This window comes from Urocampus carinirostris, chromosome 1, assembly GCF_059441175.1.
Source record: "Urocampus carinirostris isolate Australia breed hairy pipefish chromosome 1, RoL_Ucar_1.0, whole genome shotgun sequence".
NCBI classification, from domain to species: Eukaryota; Metazoa; Chordata; class Actinopteri; order Syngnathiformes; family Syngnathidae; genus Urocampus; species Urocampus carinirostris.
The window spans coordinates 39,884,057-39,903,725 of record NC_142349.1 but is presented as its reverse complement, the minus strand read 5'-3'; the positions used below and the strand labels follow the sequence as shown (position 1 = coordinate 39,903,725).

Below are 19,669 nucleotides of genomic sequence, written 5' to 3'. Positions count from 1 at the left end.
TACAAATAAAAATGACTTGACTTGACTTGACTAAAGATAATTGAAGACAGGGGTTTGGTGATTGGTTCCAAACCCGGTTGGCGCCCTCTGTTGGAAGGTGGTGGAACAGTGACAGTGCCTTAAACCAATAAATAGTATGAAGATCTTTTTTTTTTTAATCAGAGAATCTAATGTACTCCATGAATAATTAGTTATGCATCAAGGATGTGGAATAAATGCTCTAATATTTGCTCACTTTGTTTGCGCTGCATTTCCTGCAGTTTTTTTCATACGTGTCAACCCATATAATTGAATCCTACTTCGTACAATTTTATGATTTATATTTATCGATAGGATCTTATTCAGAAATAAATACGACTTTCATTTAATATACTGCAATGTCCCACGGCGTGATTAATGATCCATTCAGTCGTTGATTAAGTCTTTTCACCATTTTAATGACAAAATAACAAGCGGTATAAACATTCAAACAAGAGTTACTGTTGGTCGCAATTCGCACTGTTCATACATACATCCAAAATAAAGATATGCAGTAACTACGATTGTTTCAAAGTCACAGACAGAAAGGACGAATTTTCCCATCTCAACCAGCTGGTTGATGCAGAAGGCTCTTAGTATACATTCAGTATTGGGACTAATGCATTACAAAGTAATGCTTTCCTAAAACACAATTTATTTTCTCTGTACCGAGTACTGAAATAAGTTATTAACACAATTTCCGCAAAGCTACTGTCGCTACTACATGGCACATAACTGCGTTATGCCGCTACTCATTAAATAAAGATCGTGTATTCCAATCTTCCTGCATCCCTAACGTTTCCACATTCAACCCTCAATCCGCCAACAACATCATTTGAAGGGAGGGCGTGTTCATATTTACCGTACATACAAAGTAACACTGTACCAACTTATTTTTGCAATACACAATATCTGGGAGGAAAAAAAAAAAACTTTTGTACAGTACCCAGAAATGGAGAGGGAAATCTTTGAGTGTTTTGAAGCCCGGAGAAAAAAATTGATATGGAGTGTCTCGGCTAAGTGTTTGGAAGCTCTCAAGATGGCACAAGCGAAAAAATATGAAGGGTTCACTGCCTCCAAGAGTTGGAGTACACAATTTCTTCTCTGTCTTCTATTATGCAGAGATTTTAAAGCAGTTTTAAGGGTCCCATGTGAGTAATTTGAAACAAGATTGTTACATTGAGTGTAACGCTCTTTTTTTGGTGTCAGTAATTTTGGCGGTATCTAAATTACTTTTTAAATGAAATATTTAATAACTGTAACTAGTTACTATTTTTTTAAGGTAAGAGCCCAACGCTGCATATCATAATTTGGTTTGCCTACACAGAAAGCATGCAATGTGCAGCATTTAGGTTTGAACTTTTTGGACTTGACTTTTGCACATTTTACTTTGAATGAGTATGTATTATTTGTATGCGTTAACCTGTTTCTTTGCAAAATGTTGCAATGTTATCCAAGAGGAAGGAGCCTTGAGACGACAACGTGGTCTGTAGAGCTTCTTTGTCCTGGTTGCTGTTGTTTAGTGTGTGTGTCTCCGAATATTGGTCGCTATCATTAATGTGTGGGAATTGTGTCGTGGTAGCAATGTGCTAGATTTGACTTTCAAGTTATCTATTATGAATGGAAGTCACTTTGATTCTCCAAGCAAGGGGTAAAGGTGAACGCTTGTGACGTTGACAGTTTTTTAAATTGACTACGCTGCTCTCTGTTGGTGCTAAATTGCTCTGCATGGGCTATCGGAATCATTGATGAGATATTTCTTTATTTCAGACGCGTTCTTGTTTCATGCGTGTATTACTTATATTTGTTGTTATTATTTAAAGGAATCCACAAAAGGTTTGGAGTTCAGCTTTTGGAAGAAGAGGAAGATATAACAATAGTTGTAATATAATAGATGCCGGGGGGAAAAAACATGCTTTATAATAACACTTGCTTATTTCTACATCCTTTTGAAGGATTCCATTTGTTCCTGCTTTTGTGCTATGTCCAAAGAGGGGTGCCTCTCTGACCATTTACTGTAGATATTGTCACCATGGTGAAGGTGGAAAGCTCTCGCATGACACACACATCCCCTCTCGCCACAATCACCCAAGCCCCCATTATACACACTTCTTTTCCATCCCATTGCTGTTGCTATGTAACAGGTCTCTTCCCTCTCCCATTTGTCAGATATCGCACAGGCAAATGTCAGTCGTTTGCCTTAGGGTGTCTCTTAATTTTAAATAAACGGAAAAGTAGTACAATATTGGTGATGTCATCGATTCCCTTGCTGCTTTGACTCCTTTCTTCAAGGATGTAAGACAGGCATGTGCAAAGTCCGGCCCGGGGGCTATGTACGCCTTGCTATAAAAATGTTACTGGCCCATGTTCTCTGTCATAAAATGATACAATGTGGCCCGCCAGTAATGTTGACCACAGAATAAAATACATTTGTTAATTAACAACAACAACATTGACCATTTCACCAAATGATGGCAGTAGCACTTTGGCTAGCTCGCCCTTGGCTCTCCGTGAACATTTTAAAAAAGGAAAGTTGACCGCTTCCGGGACAACACAGTTTCCAGGACAAGTGGAAATTAGAGTATTTTTTATACCGAAACGCAAAAATACTGTCTGCCTTATTTGACATGATATTGTGGCTGTTTTCAAAGAATAAACTCTAATATCAAGAGGCATTGCCAGACGAAACATGCTGACAACAAAAAGCTACCTGGAAACAAACGCTGTGAAAAGGTGCAGCATCTGGAAGGTGTTTTAACGGCGCAGCAGCGTTTTTTCACGAAACTGTGCGAGTCAAATGAAAATTCTATGAATTCAAGCTTTAAAGTTGCAATGCTGCTGCCGAGCTCTTCAAAACTTTCAAGGAGGGTGAATTTATTAAATTGGGTTTTTAAGGGTTATTGTTCTATCTTCGTTATTCATTATCCATTATCCGTTATCGGTCAGTTCATAATACGCTACAAAGCCTAATACTCTTCAAAGAATGCCAGCCTGAATAGTCCGCCCTCACTAGTTTTAAGCTTTCTGTAAATTTAGGCACCCGTGATGTAAGACAAACCGATGGTTTGAAGCCAGCATGAGGCGCTGTGATGTTTGCACCAAACAATTGACACTGTACCCCAGTTGAAACGTGATTTACCCAAGAGCAGCTGTGGTAGATCACCACTAGGCAATAAAAGCAGAAAGCTAAAGGTCTCTGTGTTATTACTTTAATGAAGACCAAACAATACTATTCAGTTGTACCACTCTATGGAAGTGTGCAGGTTAAAATAAGAAAATAAAGGTGAAAGGTCCCAGCAACACAACAAAACATGGTGGCGCCACTGTGTGGTTTGTGCCGCAGTTTGTAACCCTCTCTTTTACCAGTGGTGGGCAGTTTATTAAGCATAAAGGCCTTCAGTAGGTTGAATTAATCCCACCCTCAAACTTGGCTTTAAATATTTTACTGCAGCTATAGCTTCAACATATACTAAAAAAATCAAGAATAACTTCATAAAATTGGAATATTATTATTTAAATCAGCTCAGTAGCCTTGGGGTAGGGTACCCGCCCTGAGACTGGGAGGTCACTGGTTCAAGCCTCGGCCGAGTCATACCTAAGACATACAACATTGGTACTCATTGCCGCCCTGCTTGGCGCTCGGCATTAGGGGTTGGAATTGGGGGGTTTGGTCACCTCATGACTCCCAAAACATCAGTTGGGTTGAGCGTGGGAGCTGGGAATCCCCTCCTCTGTGTCAATCTCCCAGAAAGAGTCAGAAATATGAACGTGTTCCTGACTCTAGCCACCTCCCACTAGAGGGATATGGCTCTGGTATATATATATATATATATATATATATATATATATATATATATATATATATATATATAATTTAGGGATATAGCCACATTTCAATTACTACATGGTACGATTCTCTCTGCTGTAGACCATTCAACGTTGGGTCACCATTCTGATTGTCATTGGAGGGAAGGGCCACCCCTTTACCTCCATCTTCCTCTGGCTCTCTTTCTCCCCCCAGATAGAACACAATGTTGAAACAGTTCCTACGAGTTCACTTTCAAGCAGAACTTATTTTCTGACATTGCCAACAGGTACATTTGTATGGTACCTGTTGGCAATGTCAGAAAATGATGAATCAATGCCAAACACGGGAATACTATGTTTTGATTCAATCATGTAGAGTGATTGAATTTTCTAGTAGCAACTGGGCGTGAGGTTTGTTTATCTTCTATTTGCGAAACAAAGGGACCTTTCAGGTTGCCTTGACAACCAGTCCCCTAGGTTGCCGCCTAGGAGCCCCTCTTCTCCAAGGGGTCAGGAGACGTGTGGAAGCAAACCAGTCCCAGCACGTGAATTTTAATTCTTTTAGGCCAACAAAGAGACAAGAGGTCGAGCTGAGAAAGTGACCAAAAAGGTTTTTTTGTAAGACAGCTAGTCATGTTCCAACTGAACAAGCAGCAAAGGAATAAGTCCTGTCCTGCAACAGAAAATTTTCTGAGCAAGTCTTGTGAGCAAGTAACCAGAGAGCCTTGCTTTGCTAACTTCCAAGCTGATTGAACCAGCGGCCAATCCAGCAATCTCAATGCGCCCTCGGGACAACAAAAGGACCAACAGACAGTTCCAGCATCAATGCCCTGCACACAGTGATTCGGAACCAGACCGGGTTTCTGTCAGGTTTAACCCAACAGATGTTAACAAAACTTTTATACAAAAAAGACACAGAGAACGTGAACATTGCTTTTCTTACTTGCAAGGAGAAATGACCATAGTCTGTCTATTGCAGTCTACTAGACACTCTAAAAAAGTATCCTTCTCCTTGCCTTTTTATTGTGTTCGGAAGGCCCTAGTTTACATAAGGTCTCTTCTGCTAAAGGGAGGGGGGGTGACAAAATAAACAGTTGAGACCTGTTTACACAACAACATGTTATCGTAAGCATATTCTATCGTAAACGAAACTATGCGAGCCTGCGGTCAGAGAGGAGCTGAATGTCCCTTATCTGGCCGCAGCTAGGTGTCGGCTGTTTAGTGAACATACTGTTTCCTACTTCTACAAACACAAACAAGAATGGCACACAGTTGACAAAGAAAATAAGCAACAGTAGAATAATTTATTTACAGTTTAAATCCATCAGTTTCCAGGACTAGGTTCTGCCTCCTCGAACATCAGAACTACACGCTGCCATGATTGTACCGAGACTGAAGGCGATCTCATGGTGTCGGGTCTAGATTTGTGTGACTTTAGGGGGGAATTCTATCAAATTACAATAACGCCCAGTTGCTTTAAATCGTATGCACTGTAAAAAAAAAATAAAGCAATGAAAGGAACCTGACAGACAATTTAATTTTTTAATAAGTATTCATGGATGTATTTCATATTTCATGGATATATCTAATCTCATAATTCAGATATTTTTAGACCAGTAGAAAAGGCCTAGCTGGGCCTGAAACCCCACAACTGTGGAGAATCTTTTAACTTGAAATTTGTGCCCATCCCTTTTACTAACTTGTATTCGCCGAGCTGCGTGGGTTTTATCGCAAACTTGGTTTTGTGTCCCTTAATATATCTCCTAAAGATTACACTGTCATCTACTTTTTAAAGGTTTATGCTACCATTTCTCCACCTTGTTTAAATGTTTTTTTCTCGTTGCTTCTGTATTTCCTGCAGTGGGTGAGGCCAGGAACCTGATCCCAATGGATCCTAACGGTTTATCGGACCCTTATGTTAAACTTAAGCTTATACCCGACCCAAAGAACGAAACCAAACAAAAGACAAGGACCATCCGTTCGTCCTTGAACCCGTGCTGGAATGAATCCTTCACCTTGTGAGTCATTATCCCATTTACACTGCACATACTTATTTTAGTATGCTTGTTTTTACACTGGTGCTGAAATGAGATGTTTTTTCCAAGATCACATTTGAAAAACATTGTTTGATGCTGGCTGTCCCGTCTTTACTTGGTGTGCTCAGTAAGCTAAAAGTATCCGACAAGGACCGCCGTTTGTCCATCGAGGTGTGGGACTGGGATCGGACCACGAGGAATGACTTCATGGGAGCCATGTCGTTTGGAGTGTCCGAGTTGATCAAATCTCACCCGTGCGGATGGTCAGTTGTTCTTCATTTCTGGCCAGTACTTATAGTTAATGGCTTTAAAATTTAATTGGCATCAAATATTTTTTTTAACAGTTGTTCCTTAGGGTGACTTCCAGGCAAGACTAGTCATTACTAAAACAAATTTGGTTTGCTTCTTCTGACAGAATACTGTACATTTACAAGATTTGTCTGTGCACTACTTTTGGGCTTTTTAAGGTTTCAGTTTTTTGTTTGTTTTTTCAGTTTAATTAATTCCTATTGTTGCATGCAAATATATTTTAAATATGTGTTTGTTTGTCCAAGGTACAAGTTGCTAAACCAAGAAGAAGGCGAGTACTACAACGTCCCCATCCCGGAGGTGGACGACGTGGATTTGGAGCTCCGTCAAAAGTTTGAGGTGAGGACAGGTAGAAGGGACAGTTTGTCGGATGCTGTATTTGTTTACATCACAAAACATTTGGAAAAAAGGTCAACTAGGTCTTATTTACAAGTAAAAGAACGAAAAAAATACCTTTTATAGATTACAGTTTAATCGGTTTATTATGCTGAAATTGATGGCAATATGACGACTTTTTTGATCACATTTATCATAAAATGGTTTCAAAATTTTCAGCATAGAGTTTAAGTCAGTACTTGCATTATGCAATCAGCTTTTTTGTACTTAAATATTTGAGTTTACAGTTTTACTTAGACAATAGTAATAAATGCATTTTTAGCTGTTTAAATAGTCGTGTAAAGCTAGGTACACCTCCACAAATTGATTAAAAGATGTATACTAAATTGTAGTATACATAACCAAACAGTTCGCAAGTAAATATCCATTGTTTTTATGTACATTGCAGACCATCCTGAGGAATTTATAATCAGCTGTATAGAAATTAGTACCCTATATCAAATTTATCTATCTTTCTTGTTTTATAATTTATAGGACCTATCTTTCCAAATTTAAACCTCACGTTTACACAACAAACATTTGTCACAGTGTTTCGTGGTTGGACCCAAAACAGATGGGAGCACAAACATGAGGCAGTGGTGTATTAAAAAAGGGGAGTTGAATTAAAGGTGGGTGCGTCGTTTGAGGTGCCCATAAAAATATTGAAAGCAGAATATTTTCTCTGTTAAATATGTGTTAACAATGCCCGACCGAGTACCAAGAGCCATTATGCTTTTTTTCCCTTCATGTCTATCTGCTTTTATCTTACTTTTACAAAGCTGTTTAGGGCAGAACTCATTCGGTAGGAAGAATGAAAAGGAGGAAGGATTGACTTCATGTTCGTCCCTGCAGTTTTTTTTTTTGTTTCTATTTGTTAGTGTAGCATGAAATTGTGAAAGTAAGAAAAGGCCTGTTTCAAGTACAGTCCAAAAGCAAAGTGTAACCCCACGAAAGATGAAAAAGGTGAAAAAAGAGTTTATTTGAGCGTGTGCAAGAAATGCACGCACTGACACGCATACCTTAAAGAGCTTGACAGAGGTTGCAATGATGATGAGTAAAAGAGTTCCAAAATGACTCAAAATCTGACCAGCTCCTTCAACCCGAACAAAGGATAATAGAGCTCACAAAAACAACAAAACCTGAAACATACTTGGGGAGACATGGACAGTGAATGGAAAAGATAATCTCAGATGAGACAGAACATATAGTGTGTGCAAAAGTAAAAAACTGCAAAAACTTGATGAATACCTTAAGGGCCGGTCACACAGACATTTGCGGCTGAATCACGGCCAGAAATGTTATTGGACGCTTTGAGTTCGCCATTAAGACGAGATACAGCGGTGCTTAACACGAGGTCGGAAATGCGCGCGCGGGTGGCAGCGCGAAGAAGTTTTGCGCTGCTCGTTTCTTTAGAGCGCGGGTACACAGCCTTTCACGAGCGTATTGAGGCTGAACCACGGCCAGAAATTTCTGGCCGTGAAGCAGATGCCGTTGGGCGCTGTTGGACGTTTGGAGACCGCCATATAGACGAGATAGAGCAGTGCTTTACTTGCGGTCGGAAATTTTCACGTGGTTGGCCGCGTTCAAAACTTTTGAGCTGCTCAAAAGTTTGAGCACGTGTTAAACCGCGTGACGCACACGTGGTCAACACGAGGTAATGACGCAGAAATGACGCGGAACGACGTGCTCTGGCCGCGGCCAGGGCGTGGTTACACATGGGTAGGACGGGAAATTTCAGCAGGTAATCGTGGGTGGAGCATGGTAATAGCATGTTCTGCGCCTGTATCGCGGTGTTATTACGTGAAATTAGCGTGTTACGCGTTTGACAGTCAAACGCCTTTCTCTGCGTATATACAGCGCGATTTGCCGAGCACACTCAGTTGTGCTCGAGACGTCAAGGGGGTGAACATGGATCCCCGTCAGCGTAGTGACCTCGTCTTAATCCATTTTTATTTCTTGACATTTCTTTTCAAGATAATAAAATAAAAATGATGCCATAGCTTGAAATCTTGATCTTCACTGGACTGTGTCTTGAGCGGTTATGATTTCTACAGCCCGGTGTTACCCGAGAAATGCATCCCTGTCGAGATTCGCATCCCCACTTTTACCTCGTTTTATCTCACTTTTAGGGAATGTAATGGCGAACATATAACCAAAACCACTTCGTCTTGCATTTGTTGGGAATGTAATACAACTTAAACCATTCCGTCTTCGTTTTTGTTGTGAACGTAATCGAACGTTAAATCCCCCCCCTCGCGTAAACGCGCATTCTGCTGCGCTTCCAACAAAAGCGATCGTATTCTATATAAAACGCTTATTAAAACAATAAAGTGAGCTAATTATAACAATTGGGAGATCCCTAGTCTATATAACGCGTTTATTTAAACAATAAAGTGCGATCGTATTCTACAAAATGCGTTTGTTAACGCGGATGAAAAAGTAAAAAGCGATCGCAGCAGAATGCGCGTTCACGCGAGGGGGGGGGGGGGGGGGGGGGGATAGGTTGGGGGTGTTGCGTAGGAGTCGGATTTGGGCTTAACACCGGCTCGAGAGCTTTTATACCCGTGGTCCACACGAGAAAATGACGCAGAAATGACGCGATGAGGAAGCGGAACAGTCGCCAGCGTGTTTTGCGGGCATACCACCGATGAACAGCGGATTGGCCAATTTTGCGCATTTTCCATGGCGGGCAACCACGGGCAAAAAAAAAACGCAAAATTTTTGCCGTGATTCAGCCGCAAATGTCTGTGTGACCGGCCCCTTAATAACAGTATATGAAACGGTTGTTTTTCCGAACTTTTGAGAAACAAACTAACCACAGTGGCAATCAATATTGTTTTATATATATTTCAAATTCAACCCACAGCAGCTTTTTTTTGGGAACGGAGATTAACATAGATTCAATGAAAAAAAAATCAGCTAAACTGGTTTACATATGCGGTCTTTTTTCCATTTTCCAGCAAACGTGATTTTTCCTCAACAGTCATCACGCTCAGACAGGATAATTACATCGAAATTACATACAAAAAATGTAAAATTGGACACTAGACATGAAACATGGTACTTATTGTCCTGAAAACCCAAAGTGAAGAAAAGGAAGTCTGCAACGGTATATTTGTACAGATTGTTTGTTATCTTGAATCAAATGAAAATGTATGTGTCGAGTGTATATATTTTAAAAATAACGTCAGGTCAGAAACTTTCGCAATTTTACAATATATCATCCTGAAGTTAAAGCACTGAAAAATGTGTTGGCACACTGTTATTGCAATTCTTCTTCATGTTTGAGTAGCAGCACGAGAGGGAATATTAGCCCGTCTCAACACATAGCTCCATATTGATTTTTCATCTTTCTTTTGATAAACCGACCTGCCTTTTGCCTCTCCTCAAATGCTCGCACCTTTTCGTGACGCAGTACAGTTGCCGTGGAAACTGCTGCAGGGTGCCGAGAATCAGTCGAATACGGCGTCACTCGTTTCCAGCCGCGCCATTGTCTTGATGTCAAAAGATCATTGTCATCTGTGCTCCGCACTCCCAAAGAAAAATCATCAATTAAACCAGTGAGTTTCTTTTCCCCAATCGGCATACCAGTTAGATATCCACAATTTTAAAGTCCAAAAACTCAGATTCTTCTCCGGTCGGAGGTAGGTGTTTAATGGTTGGGGAGCCTTTTCGGCAAGGGTCCGTTTGTCTCCCATTCCTGGGGCGAGAACAACTTAGGCGAAAGGAAATGTACAGTTCACGACAACTCAAGACTTCAAAGTCAGGATTCTGCTATGTCTTCACTTCTGTTAAAAGGAGATTTTCTCTTATCCTTTCTGACAAAATGATTCAGCTACCGGCCACTTACCCTGGAGTCATGGAGGGTCTGGCGCGTTCACTTCACCAGCCTGGTCAGCCTCGTTTTCTCTCTGTAAAGCTGTGCATAAGTATTCCACCCTGGGCAGTTTGTGGATTGGCCTTAGGTGCAACAACTCCCAGGATCTGATTGATTGCAGGGCATGTACTGGGAGGTAGCAGTGGTTCACGACCTCGCCCAATAGAAAAGGTCATGTCTGCCCGCCCAGTACAGCCTGCCCGATAGGATCTTAGGTTGCCACAAAGGCGTTAATAACGTTTATCTGCGGACACATAACTATACAGGAAAGACCAATGAACTTGAAAAGTAATGCACACTAAAATACAACAGCATGCCTATGCAAAATATACTATTAAAAAAATTACTGTCACATTAATAATTAAATAATTCTGTTTCACTGTTATTAATGGTTGCCAGGGAAACAGACAGACCGTGCACTTAAATAACGATACGTTTGTGTTCATTCGGTGAGGATCAAGGAAGGAACTCAGGCCGTAGGACATTAGCGTAAGCGAGACGTTTAAAACACAACCGTGTCTATTGTTATTGGAGCTCTTGCAAAAGCTGTCAGGATGGATGCAATGAAATTACTGAGAACTGTAGCATGTTTGGACAATTTCTTCCAAATAATAATTTTTAAAAATAGTAATTAAAAACTTTACATCTGGGGATGTAAAAGTTTAAAAAACATGAGTAGACTGATAAAGAACAAAAGCAGTTCAATCAACTTACCTGTTTTGCTACCGTGGTGAATGCCATAGCCTATGAATAGTAAGCTGCATGCCTGTTGCACATAATAGTAACAAATTTAAAACAGGGCAACACGGCGGCGCAGTGGTTAGCGCGTGTGCGGCACAATTCTGAGGTCAGGTTAATTGGCCGGTCCAAATTTTCCCTAGGTGTGAATGAGCGAGCGAATTGTCTGTCTCTGCGTGCCCTGCGATTGGCTGGCAACCAGTTCAGGGTGTCCCCTGCCCACTGATTGCTGGGATGGGCTCCAGCACCCCCGCGACCCTACTGAGGATAAGCGGTGCAGATAACTGATGGATGAATTTTAAAACACAAAAATAACACCATTGCTTTTGTTTGTAATCACTAATATTTTGTGGCTTGTGTTGTAAATCGTCTTTTTCTTCATCAGCATATAGATTTGATACCAAGTCGAAAGCAAGTAGGTTTTCAAAATAAAATCTGAAAATGGATGAACAGTACCTTCGAAGGTTTTATTTACAGTATATGAATTAATAAGTTACAGGCAATGATGTTAGCAATTTAAAAATGCAAACACTGGAGTGGCTTGCCATCATCTTTTACAAAAAAAGGTGCTCCATAAGATGATTGTAGCCTTAAAGGGATCCCAAAGTTGAAATGAGTCTTGTCCTACTGACATAAAGCTATAACCCTTGGGGAAAACTTGCTCAACCCGCTCAACCTTTCTCTGAGGAAACCAATTGTATTTTCTTTAACAGGGATGAGTTGGAGTTGCCTTGATGTGAATTTTACCCCCTCTCAGAACTTGAGCTCATCACATCTCCTCATGGGCGAAAATTGATGTTCCCTGTCTCTCATTGAGTATTCCACTTTAAAATAGTAAGCTGAGAGACCTATGGTGCTTCAGGCTACAAAATAAAATACAACTAAAGTTGAATGAGTACGACTAAATAAAAAGGCTGGAATATGTCTTTATATAACAAAATTTACTCGTCTTTTTGTTTCTTTTATGCTTGTCCTCATATTATAAGAAAGGACTGACATCCAAAGGCAGATGTAATGTTGGCTACTTATCAACTAACTTAGAAAGACTTTTAAAATGTTTTCAGACGTCACAGTTTTGTTTTGTATTTAGAGCGCTTGCATTGTGGAAAAAAAGCATCCCGCCGTCCTCCCTTTTGCCCCCAGACACGGTGAATTTAACGGCAGAGCACCATAATTATCACACATGTTTGATACTTGATGCATTTGGCATTACCCTGATTTTTCCTAGTTTAAAGCCAAATGCTGATTGACATAGGAGACCCTCGTGCGTAGGGTTTAGTTGCAGGCGGGTGTTGCTGGACTTTTTTCGGCAGCTCTCTGGTCTCTGTGAAGAGAAGTGACACACCGTGCCAGTGGACACACCGCAAAGGGCCAAGCAATCCATTTGCGCTCACAGAAGCACAGCCATGTGCATCCTTAAAGGTCACACACCTGAAATTTAAAGATGAGTCTTTCCAGTTGGTATAATATGTTCATTTATATCTATCTGTATGTCAAAAGAAAATACATAATAATGATGTGTCCCTCCTTTAATAACATAGTAAGTATTTCACATGAGAGATGTAGATCTTCTTTTAAAAACATTTGTTAAAGAATTATTTTTAAGTTTTGTTTTGTTTTTTCGCTTTGTAAAAAGTTCAAACGAATGTCATCTGTCTTTGCTCTTACTTGAATTGACATATCCTGGCGTGTGCACAATCTCTCCACACGATGGCATATACATTGTGTACGGATTGTATAGAGGCAAGATCCGGCCTAAAAAAAAATCCAGCCCAACCCAAGCAACCTTTGAGTATACAAACAGACCCGAAACAGCCTGATTAACTTGATTCGAGAGAACAAGCCCGACGTAAACCCAAAGGTTTTTTTTGTTTGTTTTTTGGGGAGATTTTTTTAATGCTTTATTTAACAAACACATATGAAATGATCTGCATTTCTATAGTGCATTTCAAGTCAAGACTTCCCAAAGCGCTTTACATTGTGCTTCACATTTCCCAATAGTGGCCGTGCAGCCATGTAAGGAGCTAACCTGCTTATTGGGGGTATTAGGGTTTCAGTGTCTTACCCAAGGACACTGCGACATGTAACACGGAGAAGCCGGGATTCGAACTGCGATCTCTAGATCCCAAGACGAGCGCTCTACCTCCTGAGCCACTGCCGCCCCCCCAGTACCATACAAAAAATACAAAGTTGCGTAAACAATTCACTTAAACCTTACAACCAACCTAAATAACCTGAAGCTTTATTTTGGTGCCGAAGTGTGTGTTTCGTCTGCTTTGGATTTATTTTGGGCCAAATCCCTCAAACAAAGTGTTCACTTCAAAGTGCTGCGCCGAAATACAAACCTCGGTGCCGGAGTGTGCATTTCAACAAAGTTATTTCGTGATTTTGAGTTTAACTGGTGGTATGGTAAGTATGTTCTTTATGATAAATGTATCTGAATAATATAATTTTGGCGCCGAAGTGTGTTATTCAAGTAAAAGTACTGTTACTACAAAAAACATTACTCAAGTAGAAGTAATAATTACATGAGTAAAAGTAAGTGCATGCTGTGCAGATCCTCCAGGAAAAGAAAGAAAAAACGCGAGAAAAACACCCGGCCCAGCCCGACTTATTAATTGCCATTATAAATCCGGGCAAGGTTCGGGCTCGGGCCCAAGATCTTACCTCTAGTACTGTATGTACAGCACAGTTGAGTAAAATTGATGTTTGTCTTTGTGTGTGTAAAACAGTTTTATATATGGTTTAGTACATTAGAGTTGTCTAAAGGTCAACTAGTTTAAAGCTAAGACAAAGCTTGTAAAGCCGTAGATAGAGATACTGCATGTGCATCCATTTTGTGGTATTCGAAAACTTTTTGGCTGCCTTTTTTAAAACAAATTGTGCAGCAACACATGTAAACAGACAATATTCAACATTTCAAACATTGTAGACTTTTAATGACACGTTTAAACTTCTCCTTGGGGGCCAAAACTGCTTATTCTCAGTAGGGTTGCGGGGGTGCTGGAGCCCATCCCAGCCATCTTGGGGCAGTGGGCAGGGGACACCCTGAACGGGTTGCCAGCCAGTTGCAGGGCACACAGGGACAACTCACTCGCTGGTTCACACCTAAGGACAATTCGAACTGGCCAATTAACCTGACATTCATGTTTTTTGGGAATGTGGGGGAAACACAAGTGCACAGAGGAAATCCACGCAGACACAGTAAGATTATGCAAACTCCACGCGGGGAGGCTGCGATAGCTGGACTTGAACCCTCGAACCTCTGTACTGTGGGGCTGTGCGCTAACCAACCAGCAGCAGTGCTGCTTCATTTGATTATTTTTATTATTATTATTGATCAATACATGTTTATTTATTATCAATAGTAGTACAATATAACAAGTCAAGTCATTTTTATTTGTATAGCCCTTAATCACAAAGAATCTCAAAGGGCTGCACAGGTTATTGCAAACCACAGACTATTATTACAGACTATTATTACACCATCCCCTGATCTAAAACCTACGTGAGGGCAAGGAAAAACTCAAAAACCTCAAGTCAAGTCATTTTTATCTGTATAGCCCTTAATCACAAAGAGTCTCAAAGGGCTTCACAGGTTATTACACATGAGCAGTTTAGGTTATTCATATGCTTTAGAGTAGAAGTGAGTTTTAAGCTTAGATTTAAACATTTCCACTGAGGTTGCAGATCGGATCTCAGGGGGAAGAGCATTCCACAACACCGGTGCCCGGATGGAGAATGCTCTCGAACCAGCGGAACACTTCTTGGCTCTTGGGATCACCAGAAGACCGGCGCTCTCAGAACGAAGGCTTCGGGCCGGAACATAGGAGGAAATTAAATCTGAAAGATATGAGGGAACAAGTCCATGCATGATTTTGTATAATACCAAGAGAACCTTAAAATCACATCTTAAGCTAACAGGGAGCCAATGCAGGTTAGCTAAAATCGGGGTAATGTCATCAAACTTTCTTGTCTTAGTTAAAATCCTAACAGTATAATGTGGAATGCTATTTTCCTTGCCAAAATGACCATAGTGAAAATAAGCAGTTAAGAAAATGAATGAATGAATGTGTATTAATTTTGTTAGGGAAATTTAATTGGTGAAGTCTCTTTGATTTGCAAGCCGCTCAAGGATAGAATTAAACACCTAGAAAAATTCCAAATATTACCAAATTTGCTTTGGTCCTGTTCATTCCATTAGTATTATTTGTATTCACTATAAAGAGGAAAGTACACTGTTATAGCCTTCAGATCATTAAGTAAGTCTCGTCCGATCCATCAAAAGGCCAATTTCCCCCAACAACCACTTGGGTTATTGACCATAAGTCGTTTTCAATTTCAAGAAAACCTTAATTGTCCATGGAGCACTGTTTAGAATGTACCTTGTTTTTATAGTGAGATGTTGATTGCAATCATTGAAGAGTGTTGCCCTGGCAACAGCTACCGGTATTTGTTTTATTTTGATGCTTGAAGACAGTGGGTGAGGCCATAATGCGTCTTAATGGCCTTGTTTTGTCAGCGTTGAAGTTGTTTCGAGGCCATCCCTTGGGCAAATCGTTATAATGCCGCATGTGAGGTTCATCACTGTTGTGAGAATCAACACATTACCCTGACAATGAAGTCATATTCTGTCTAGTATACAGGACTGCCTTAAACATTTTGAATAGTTTTAATAAAGTTATTTTTTCAGCTATGCAAATAAAAACAAAAAAGTCATTCTGGATTTATTCCAAATCAACTGCAATAAGTCTTTTTATTTTTGTTCTTGCTGTTGATGGCAGAAATTCAAATATCCTATCTTAAAGTACTAGATTATCATGGAATACAGTGTTATACCAGTAGGATTTAATGATTTTTTTTTTCTTTAAAAAAAATAAATAAAATCTGTCGTGTCTAATAAAAACTTAATTCCTCTTTGCTAAACCTGTTAGCCTGAAATTAAGTTGCAAAATTATATAAATACATTGTCTAGGCCCTACTCAAGGTGGTGTAGAAGCACAATTCAAAAGCACAGATGAGTAGAGTTGTCCTTATTTCGGGCAGGCTTCGGCAACAGTGATTTGGGTATGAAGGTAACAGTCGTGGTCCGAGGAGCAGGCAAGCGGTCCATGATCCAGCAGACAGCAAAGGTCCAAGAATTAAGCATGTCGTACTTGTGATCAAGAAGGCCAGGCGACGAGTCGGTAAACTGTATAGGCAAGGTCTGTGACAATGAAGCTACAAATGAAGAAACACAGTAACACTGAGCCAAGAAGACTAAGTGTTTAAAAAGTGAGGCGTGAGAGGTTTGATTGAAGGGTAATCGGGACAAGTGAAACCAAGTGTGGGGAGCCAGGAAGTAAGTGACCAAATAAGGGAGGGGTAAGTGAGAGAGGATGAGTAAGAGAAAGGGGGGAAACTAAACTTGAGTGCAGGATTATGACTTATATTGTATTTTTAAGCTTGCTTACTTTGTCTTTGATGGCTGTTATGGAAAGTGACAGTTCGCAATTCCTGAAGAAATGGGCGATTCCTGTTTGTGTTTGCTAATTCCACAGAAAGCCAAGCTGGGCCACGGGAAGAAAGTCATTACGCCTTCGGACCACCGGCGTTTCAGCCTTCCTTCGGGCAACGCCGAGCGTCTGCGTCTGAGCGACTTCAACTTCCTAGCCCTGCTGGGGAAGGGGAGCTTCGGAAAGGTGATGCTGGCCGAGATGAAATCCACTGAGGAGCTGTATGCCATCAAGATCCTCAAAAAGGACGTGGTCATCCAGGACGATGACGTTGAATGCACCATGGTGGAGAAAAGAGTGCTCGCGCAGAGAGACAAGCCACCATTCCTGACGCAGCTTCACTCCTGCTTCCAGACAGTGGTGGGTCAAAACTACAATTTTCGGTTTATAATAACACTTCATTTACTGAGCAAGGTCTTTTTGCATTACGCTTTGGCTCATTCTGCTACAGTGGATTCAAAGCAACTAGGTCATCTATGTCTTTTGGGCCTTGTAAACAAATCAAGCACACAGAAAGCTGCACTTTTTTATTTTTTATTTTTTTCAATTTTTTTTACTTTGTTCTTTTTTTTGTTTGTTTTTCAACAGAAATCCAAACAATAGAATTTAACATTTTATATTAATTATCTCATCTCATCTCATCTCATCTCATTAGCCGTACCGCTTATCCTCATTAGGGTCGCGGGGGGGCTGGAGCCCATCCCAGCCATCTTCGGGCAGTGGGCAGGGGACACCCTGAACGGGTTGCCAGCCAATCGCAGGGCACACGGGGACAGATAACTCATTCGCTCATTCACACCTAGGGACAATTTGGACCGGCCAATCCACCTGAAATGCATGTTTTTGGAATGTGGGAGGAAACCGGAGTGCCCGGAGGAAACCCACGCAAGCACGGGGAGAACATACAAACTCCGCACAGAAAGTCTGGAGCTGGATTTGAACCCACGACAGGTTCCCATGACATGAACTGTGCCGCACAAGCGCTAACCACTGCGCCGCCGTGCTGCTATATTAATTATCAGTTGCATAAAAATACTTCATGAATTGTAAAGGGTTGATTAGCCTCTTTGGATTTTTGAAAATAATCGGTACAGTCTTTAAGAAACATTTCAATGGTGCCAGTCAGCATCAATCCAATCCACTCGTCTCGCATTTTCCTCAGCCGTCGCAACATATTAAATGTCCCCACGCCAACAAATGTCTATGAGAATGACGCTTAAATAGAAATATTCTATGTTTTTAATATTTTAGGGTGCTAGACACAATCCCTTTGTCGGTTCTATGGGTCCGGCATGAAGCCAAATAGCAAAAGGTTTTGGAAACAAGACTTTATTTTCTATTCTTCTGGTAGCAAAACTTGATCAATTCTGTGAATTCCCAATTTATGAATTCCATTGAGACTGACTCCTTAAATTTGAAATGTAGAAACGTTAGCAATTGAAGGAAGAGAAGGAGCGTTTATCTTTGTATTTGTTTGAAGTCCGCTTGAAAATAATGCTGACACTGCTCTCTGGCTGCCTTACTTTGCCATTGCATTTCTTCACTCATGATAAACAGCGGCTGATTTAGTTTGTATGGCATTGTCTTGTAAAGGATCATTGCCTCACATGGGTCACTTTACCTAAACAGCGCACTATGAACTGTGTATTAGTGCAAGGATTACGTAAATGTAAATGATCTGCATTTATATAGCGCTTTTCAAGTCAATGGAAACCTCCCAAAGCGCTTTACAATGTGCTTCACACTTACCCATTCACACACACTCACACACACACCAATAGGAATTTAGCCATGCAAGGGGGCATTAGGGATTAAAGGTTCCCAACCCCTGTGCTAAATTGTACATAAATGGCAATGTTAACTTGATAACTAACAGCTTGGTGTTGTACTTTTTGTAGTTTTTGTAGTGTGTAATATTTCAAAATACCTTACCGTTTAAAGCAAATGTTGAGCAAACTATAAATCATCCGTCATGTATTTAATAACATTTTTCAAGAAGCTGTTTAAGACTGGACTCCCCAAAAATAATATATTCAAATTAGTCGAAATGTGCCTATTCTTAAGGAAATAAAGTACCCCAAAAAACTAAAAGGTTAAGATGTGGTGGAAAAAATATTCTACTTACTGATAAGTTTTTGCTGATTTTAATTACTTGTGTTATTTTCTAGTAAATAACATTAAAATGTAGTAAATATATTTTTTTAAATGTATAGAAATATACTGAAATCCAGAATTACTGCAGAATTTATTAAAGGAATAACCTGTATTACCTCATGTGACCATCATTGATAAGAAAAACATAATCATGTCAATTTTGGCAACACTATAATTTAAGATTAAAAACATTTATTAAACTAGTGCCAGGATTTAATTTCTAAACATTTTGGACAGATTTTGTGCCTAAAGATGTTTTATGAAACTAGTGTGCCTTGGCTCCAAAAAGGTTGAGAAATTCTCGTTTGGATCATCTTCGATGAATTGATGAATCTTAGAACCTTAGTGAAGCAAAAGCCAACTATTCATGCGTGTTTTGTAAAACTGTATTCAGAATGCTGCAATACCACATGCTAGCCCATACATGCCACCATAAGAACATAAAAATGATAGAACTACTTTTGTGTGTGAGTGCATCTAACTTACTATTATGGGAAGCAAAAAAATAAGAAAGTGTTTCATAGTGGAACTTCCTGCAACTGAAAATGTTAGTTACATTTTACTGTCATTTTTACCTAACGCCTTTATGAGGAGAAAGTTGTCTCAAAAATTAATTTACACATGTACTGTTCAGAATACAAATATATTTGGAATTGAATCAAGATCTAAAAATTGTATGTCTAAATTACAAATGTAAATCGCAGATATACCTTAGGATCTGCAGGATACATAATTCACACCAGATTTCTTCTAATAATAATACTGGAGAAATTGAACAATAGGCTTTGGAGCTGCTGATAAAATTCTAAAGAGCCACCATAGAGAGCATCGTAACATACTGCATCATGGTGTGGTACGAA

At 40.0% G+C, this 19,669-nt stretch overlaps 1 protein-coding gene across 3 annotated transcripts in view; it reads left to right on the top strand.

Moving 5' to 3' along the window:
- Positions 1 to 19,669, top strand: part of prkcab (protein kinase C, alpha, b) — a 150,893-nt gene that overhangs the window by 111,228 nt on the left and 19,996 nt on the right. For all 3 annotated transcript variants that reach the window (XM_088338837.1, XM_088338828.1, XM_088338845.1), the window contains 4 exons: positions 5,687 to 5,843; positions 5,990 to 6,124; positions 6,416 to 6,509; positions 16,701 to 17,015. In XM_088338837.1, coding sequence (XP_088194963.1) covers positions 5,687 to 5,843; positions 5,990 to 6,124; positions 6,416 to 6,509; positions 16,701 to 17,015 — 701 coding nt within the window. The remainder of the gene's footprint in view (positions 1 to 5,686; positions 5,844 to 5,989; positions 6,125 to 6,415; positions 6,510 to 16,700; positions 17,016 to 19,669) is intronic.